Below are 7,768 nucleotides of genomic sequence, written 5' to 3'. Positions count from 1 at the left end.
TTAATATATCCATATTTAAAAGTATATATATAATTAAAATAAATATCTGCACTTACCACATTTCTTCCAAACACCTGAGTTATTTCCCCTGAATTCAGAATGTCTTTGAGGAGAGAGGGACAGTGCAGGGAACTTACATACTCAAAAACCTATAAAAATGAGCAAAAGAATTTACAAGTTTTAAATGAATAGGTAGATTTTTTATGGAAAGATGGTTTCTTCTAGAGGAACTGGAAGAAGTCTTTCATTATATAATATCGCCATCTCGGGAATGTGATAATACAATATTCTAAAGGGGGGGGGGGGGTTAGGGATTAAAAACATTAAGATTTTGTGCCTCCTGCCCCCTTATCCCCCTCTCATGTTCCTCTGAGCCATACAAAATACTTAATTTACGCTCAGACAGGATGATTTCCTCCAAACAGTAAAAAAAATTTGCTGTTCATCATCCAATCATTATGGTTCTGGATTCTAGCTGTATTGAAAATCAAACTTTATTCCATCAAATACTTTTTTTTGAGGAATCAAGAGCGATGATACTTTTAGAAATCCAATTTTGCCGATACACTTAACAATCATCAAATCATGAACCTTTAAGTTTATGAATGTATAAGAAGACATGGGCTAGGTATGAAAAACAAACTCACAAGGATGTGGGATTCTCAGAAATACTAATATTTTGATTAATGAATCATGCAGCAATACGTTAACAAGTTATATATTTGAAATAACTGTTGCAAACAAGTTTACCTCTGTGATGTTGGTAATGACCTTAGTCTGATAAATATTAACACAGGAAAATATCAAAATACAGAACAAAGCTTAACATTTTATACATCAAATAATAACCAAACTTCACACAGCAAGCAGTGTTGCTTGTCCAAAATGAGAGATATCATATACACAGGGAAATTATAAAGCCTTTGTTGAAATTCTGCAATTTTGAAAAATTGAGATCCTATGACAACTTGAGCTATACTTACATCACCTAGCGCTCTCTCCAGAACAGAGCAAACCAACTGTAAACCCAGGATGTGGTGTGATTCATTTGTAGATGTTAAATACTTAAGTGAATCTTCTACAGCCTGAAAAAATCATATATATACATTTGTCAAAATTTTTAAAAAAAAAATTAATTAATAAAAAAACAACAACTAGTACTTTCATTACATCTGTCCTGCACGCTAACTACCAAGGAAAATCAAAAATACTGTATGTGTACTTAAAAATGGGGGCTTTATATTTTAGCAGCTTTGGCACAGACAATGATGCGCTTATTCATGAATACCGCTAAGAAATCATTTATAATATGCACATATACTGTATGTGTACTTTAAAAAGCGGGCTTTATATTTTAGCGGCTTTGGCGCAGACAACAATGCACTAATTCATGAACATATATACCGCTAAGAAATCATTTATAAATACAATACACGGCACAGACATGTGTAGCACTAATTCGATCATGATTACACCAACAACTCCATACCCAGTGATTGCGCTAAATTTTGAATAAGTCAATTTCTGTACACGTATAGTATTGTTATCAGATGGCAGTTTGAATGTCATAATATTAAATCTCTCCAGAAATTGTAAATATGTAGCTAGCAGGTGATTTTCATTAATATTTCTATATACATGTACAGTGAAAATTGTCTATTCTGGATGTTGTATATTCTGAAATCTTGCCTAATACATGTGCAATGTAAACTTAAAGTCCCTTTCAGTAATTTCAATTGTTCAAAATGTTGTCTAATCAAGAAAGTTTTCTATGTTTGTCTAGTCCAGCCAATTTCTATAGAACCAGTGGTGGCTGGATTAGGCAAGTTTTACTGTAATTCTAAACAATATGTATTGACAAATAAACATAAGTTAGTGATTACAGAGCTCACCTCAACAAATGTTGTCTTTAAGTAAGGTAAAGTCCCACACTAAACTAAAAATCTGGTAGTGTGCATCCCTAGATGCAACATTTATGCAATTTTGGTCAGATAGCACTTACAGTTACTTGGGAATAGACTTATCTAAAAACTTTGAAGTAGTCACTCATCCTGAAAATGTAGGTCTAATTCAGCATCTGAAGCAAGTTTGAAAGTGTCCATCCCTTGATGCATCATCCATGGAAGTTTGGTTCAGATAGGCCTTACAGTTTCTTGCAATGGACCTGCTCCAAAACTTTTACCTGGTCACTCATCCAGAAAATGTAGATCAGATCCAGCACCTGAAGCAAGTCCAGTAGTGTGCATCCTTAGATGTATCATCCTTGCAAGTTTGGTCAACATAGGACTTATAGTTACTTGGAAATGAGATATGCTCCAAAAACTTTAACCTGGTCACTCATTTGGAAAATGTAGGTCAGATCCAGCATCCGAAGCAAGCCTGGTAGTGTGCATCCTTAGATGTATCATCCATTCAAGTTTGGTCAACATAGGACTTATAGTTACTTGGAAACAGGATCTGCTCCAAAAATTTTAACCTGCTCCACCAAAAATTTTAACCTGCCCCACCAAAAATTTTAACCTGCTCCAAAAACTCTAACCTGCTCCAAAAACGTTAAACTGGTCATTCTTTAGCTAAAATTGCAGCATCTGAAACCTTGACTGGTACAATGAAACACACTAGAGGCATTCTCCTTGCACCTCTGATTGATATAGGGCATAGAAGTACTTGAAAAGAAATGTGCTCCAAAAACTTTAACCTGGGATTCTGACACCGAAGCTGAGGGTATTACATAAGCTCCCCCAACTTCGTTGAGGTGAGCTAAAAATCAAAGTTCAGGAAAATCCATCATCTACATGATTAATAAAAAAAAATCAGCATTACCTTATGATTAGGGAGAAAGCATATTAAGTTTTTAGAACTTGTGTGCCCAATCCCTTTGTAATTAAAAGATTATGTTACAATATGTTCAAACCAGACCTGTTGATGATCCTCTGGTATCCAGCTGAGGTGTGGTTTATGTTTGATCCAGATCTCCTGCCAGTGATTAGAGAGCAGTATTTCTTCTGCTTCAAAGAACACAGGTGACAGAGACTGGACACAAGCCATGAAGTAATCATACTCATCTGAAGGTGATGTTTCTGTAATGAGTATAACTAAGATTTTAATTCAAAAAAGATTTTTCCATGTGAAATCCATGTGAATTTGCTTACAATTTTATACAGTGCTGTAATTAGAGTGAACAAGTATGTACAGCCAAGAATCCGGGGGGGGGGGGGGGGGGGGGGGGGGGGGGGGGAGAGAGAGAGAGAGAATGTGATGGACCAGACTAGGATTTGAACCTTGGCCCCTTCAGCTCAAGTCAAGTGTTCTACCAACTGAGCTAGTCACAGGCAATCAACCTGTTAAACCGCACACACCACCCCATTAAAATATGTTTGCTATAAAGACACACAACCTACATTCTTTTGCCTCTGGCAGGACTTTCACCCGCAAGTCTGTGGAAGGTCAATGACACCAAATGGAATAGGAAAGATTGATTGATTGATTGTATGTTGTTCAACGTCCCTCTCGAGAATTTTTCACTCATATGGAGATGCCACCACTGGCCGGTGGAGAGCTGCAAATTTTGTCATATACTTGGCACTTACGGCCATTGAGCAGTGAGGGGTCTTTTTCGTGCCAGCACCTACTGTGACACGGGGCCTCGGTTTATACGGTCTCAACTGAAGGACCGGTCTCCACATCCCACAGTGGGATTCAAGCCCTCAACGTAAGGATCAACTCCTTACTTTGCGACTCTAGAGCAGAAGCTCTAACCACTGTGCCACGCGGGCGACAAATAGAAAAGAAGAAAATACAATAGACCAGACCAAGATTTAAACCTGGGTCCCCTCTACTCCATACAGGTGCTCCATCAACTGAGCTATCTGGCCACAGGCAATTGGAATTGTATGATCACCACAATTTCATTTTATTTCAAAAGTTGTGTTTCTTGAGATCTCAACATTTCATTGACAATTCTTTTCCCAGATAATCTGATAAAAATGAGCAAAATATTTTTTTTTTGAGGAGATACACTTCCAAAAACTTTTTATGTTCTTTTTACCAGGAGTTATTTAGGTGTTAGGACATCCACACAATTAGTGGTAGGGGCTCCTTCTCCCATGTCTGAAATGTTTTGCCAACCCCGGAGCAGCTAGCTTATTGAGGGTAAGTCAATAGAATTATGTGCTCTTCTTGGCTTGATCAGAAGTTTTGATCTATAGTGCTTGAATAGAATTTATTGTTGAAGAGGAGGACCTGGATTCAAGTCCAATTTTGACTTCCATCTTACAATGTTTACATTATTTACAATAATATATATTATTCTTTCTATTATAATAGCATGCGCCTGACTGGTAATCCAGGTGTTCCAAGTTTGATTCCTGATTCAGACATAATTTTCTTCTTTCTGTTGTGTATAACTAACCTGGTAGACAAATGCAAGCTTCATCCCAAATGATGAAACCGTCTGGCGTTATGCTAGTTGCCCTCGCACCTTTCGCTTCATTTCTACTTCTGCCAACTTTTGTGATTAAAAAATGAACTTTTGGAGACAAACATGTTTTAAGCTGTAGGCTTTCCATACGTCGCTGAAATTATCCTTACAAAATATGAATGCCTGTTATTGGTTGCTTACATCATGAACCTATCAGTCTATAGCAGCTGTACAGTGAGCTTTACATTCTCCTGTTCTCTATACAGTGTGTTTAAATGCATGTATAATGATTGTATACTTGTGTTCTCGGTTTTAATCATTAATTTTTTCTGTTGACAGTCATCACAAAAAAATCTAAAAGCAATTCACATGAGGAATACAAATTCAATCACCGTTTGTTCGTTGCTTAGTCCATGAGTGAAAACTGAGATAACTCGAACGTGAATAGAAAATAGTCATTTCGTTCCATAACAAATTCGAAAGTTGCTATTTCACTATTTCATTTTGCGTTTTCATTTCATGAAAAAATCATTAAAAATTGACATAAGCATTATCATTAGTGAAAGAATAATGATTCGAGAAAGCAGTTTAAAATATGATATGAAGAAAAGCATTCCAAAATAAATCCGGAAATGCGAGTTTTGTTGGACTTGTATTTTAGAAAAATATTTACAAACAGAAAGAGAAAGTCTGAAAACCCACGCTGAAATTTTAAATTGACCAAATCTTCTAAAATGCTATTGTATTTTTATTAAATCAATAACTTAAATTTACGAGGCATGTCTACTAAACGCAAATTTAGCATTGAAGACATTGACGGGTCTGTCCAGGTAAGATTAATCCTATGTGAGAAGTCCCGTACATATTGTTAGGCCTATACATAAGCGCTAATAAGTGAAACAAAAAATATTAATAAAAATATTATTTTCAAAATTACCTAATCTGAGTTTAAGATCTTTTTATAAAAAAGATATAATATACACTCCAGGAAGAATTCCCTTGCGCAAGAACTTTTACAACTGGGATTTAATTTAAATTAGGTACGTGTTCGATCTTTACTTCAAAATTTAATAAGGCATGATAAGGAAGTAAATACAAAATAATAGTTGTATGTTCGTTCGCCCCTAAAATTTGTTCGCCCTTCGCCCTAATTCTCGTTCGCCCAGAGTCAGATCGCCCTAAAACTTGTTCGCACGGGTTTGTTCGTCTTATTTATATTGCAGAAAGTTGCATAATGAACCAAAGGATTTTTTAAATAAATTATATGTACATTTGTACATAAATTGCATACGGGAGACGACAGAAGTATGCATGTGGTCACACTACCTCTCCTATCAAAGACCCGAAAGACCAACAGAAATGAATGTCTCCGTCCTTTAATTGTTTTCAAAACATAACGCAGATTGTAAAAAAAAACATGGATGTGATCCCTTAAATTATAGTGACATTATTATTATAAGTATGATTAAACGAGTTACAGATGTAAGCATGTAAAAAGCATTAATATCAAATTTGAATTGTTTAATTAAGATTGCGGTAAATAAAAAAAAATATTGTAGCAACATTTGAAAAAAAACACCAAATCATAAAATATTGAATAAATTAATAATAAATGTTAATATTTACTATATATTGTATATATATTAGGGCGAACGAGATATATGGCGAATGAGATATATGGCGAACAAGAATAATGGTGAACGGACCCTGCGCGAACAGACTCATGCGAAAAGGTAGATGGGGCAAACGAACCTGATACCAACTGTACCCAAAATAATATTGAAAAAATGTGAAAGAACCAGTAAAATCTCAGTAAAGGAAGAAATTCAATGTACTAGAGCAGGATTCATACCTGGTTGAACTCTTGGACATGATCTAGCAGCAAAAGAGTCATCTGCTTGCTTTTCACATTATGAATATACAGTTGAATTTCAGTATCTCGAACACTTGTATCTCAAATACCATGGATATGTCAAAGTGATTTGAAAGTCCCAACTATACTTATTCTTTAAGTATTTTACCTTTGATATTTTGAATCCTCACATATCTCAAAGTTTTTTCTCTGTCCCATCGAGTTCAAGATAACGAGGTTTGACTGTATTATAAACATGTTTAAACATTTTTTACCGTTCTCTTTTTGTTTTACAGAAGAAGCCATGCATGTATATTCTAGATGAGCAGCAGATATTACATCTTTTAACACAAAAGGAACCTCAGATGATAGAGAGAATGGAAGTCATGGATGCAACCTACACACCTCAGGTAAAATCCTTTATCACTGTTTAGAATGGTAGTGGTTGATTGAAACAACTTCTCTAAAAATTGAAGGGGTTAAATAATGGAGACTATGCACCAGGGATAAAATTCTTTATCTCTGTATAGAACAGAGTTGGTGATGGAAATGATGAACCTTGAGTTATAAAGAAGTGCAATCTCTCTCTAAAAATGAATGAAAAGTAGGAGCTTTCCTCCCTTTCTGTGATATGTATCTGCATTGTGATAAGAATTTAAAGTACATTTATTTTTACTGTACTGGAATTAAAACATACAAGATTTTTATGGATTTGTTGAAAGATAGTGAAGAAATGTGAAATTTATGAAAGTCTGTTTTTTTTTATGTTAGGCCTATTTATGTTATCAAATTAGCCAAGTTGCCATTGGAATTACAAAGATATTATTATGCTTATATTGCAGGCAGAATCTCAGAAGCCACACACAGGGGGCAATAAACTCAACTTTCCCATCAACAGTTTCCCTCTACAGGGCCTCAACAACAACAACCACCAATCAGAGTGTATGAGATGCTTAGCAGGGGAACCGGTAAAGAAATTTTCTGAATCTATTAACATATCACAAGAAAAACATTTTTTACTCTTCTTTAGATTTGCTTTCAGGAATGGATGACATTTATTTTCTGTTTCTCATGTTCTAATTAAAGTCTTTTTTTACACAGGGACATTTCCGGCATGTGAAGACATACAGTTGACATATAAAAAGATCAAGTGTTAATTACAGAACAAATCACTTTGCTGTCATAAATGGATGGAAGAATGCTCACAGCTCGCAGTGATCAGCCACCTTGAACATTATGATAAGAGTACTGTCAAGTTGTTCATGTGATTTTCATTTCACAGTAACAGTTGTCCCCCTTTATGCAGCATCAACAGGCACACTTGTTTTCATGGTTGATTTTATGACATGTTTTATCATATTTTTTGTCTGTATGTGTGTGTACATTATTGAAGACAAAAATAATTGTTAACAAAATTATGTGAAATTTATTCTGATAATTGATTTAATTCAATTATGAAGATTTTATGAAAAAAAGTCACCTAATTCAGTAGTGTT

The 7,768-nt window shown here is 35.0% G+C and overlaps 2 protein-coding genes across 2 annotated transcripts in view; one reads left to right on the top strand and one right to left on the bottom strand.

Moving 5' to 3' along the window:
* The window catches only part of LOC133178105 (endoplasmic reticulum membrane-associated RNA degradation protein-like), a 57,423-nt gene extending 52,713 nt beyond the window's left edge, over positions 1-4,710 (bottom strand). The window contains exons 1-4 of the mRNA XM_061312864.1: positions 4,412-4,710; positions 2,920-3,080; positions 984-1,085; positions 57-149 (exon numbers count right to left, since the gene is read on the bottom strand). Coding sequence (XP_061168848.1) covers positions 57-149; positions 984-1,085; positions 2,920-3,080; positions 4,412-4,568 — 513 coding nt within the window. The 5' untranslated portion in view covers positions 4,569-4,710. The remainder of the gene's footprint in view (positions 1-56; positions 150-983; positions 1,086-2,919; positions 3,081-4,411) is intronic.
* Positions 4,711-5,115: 405 nt separating this feature from the next.
* On the top strand, positions 5,116-7,768 carry LOC133201137 (uncharacterized). The gene is made up of 4 exons (XM_061336922.1): positions 5,116-5,250; positions 6,569-6,682; positions 7,115-7,240; positions 7,374-7,768. The coding sequence occupies exons 1-4, from the start codon at positions 5,200-5,202 to the stop codon at positions 7,404-7,406; spliced, it is 324 nt and encodes a 107-aa protein (XP_061192906.1). The 5' UTR covers positions 5,116-5,199; the 3' UTR covers positions 7,407-7,768.

This window comes from Saccostrea echinata, unplaced genomic scaffold (assembly GCF_033153115.1).
Source record: "Saccostrea echinata isolate AGI-Se365-2 ecotype Australia unplaced genomic scaffold, CSIRO_AGI_Sech_v1 ptg000002l, whole genome shotgun sequence".
In the NCBI taxonomy this organism is placed as follows: domain Eukaryota; kingdom Metazoa; phylum Mollusca; class Bivalvia; order Ostreida; family Ostreidae; genus Saccostrea; species Saccostrea echinata.
Note: the sequence above shows the minus strand (reverse complement) of the source record. Positions and strands in the feature narration are given on the sequence as shown.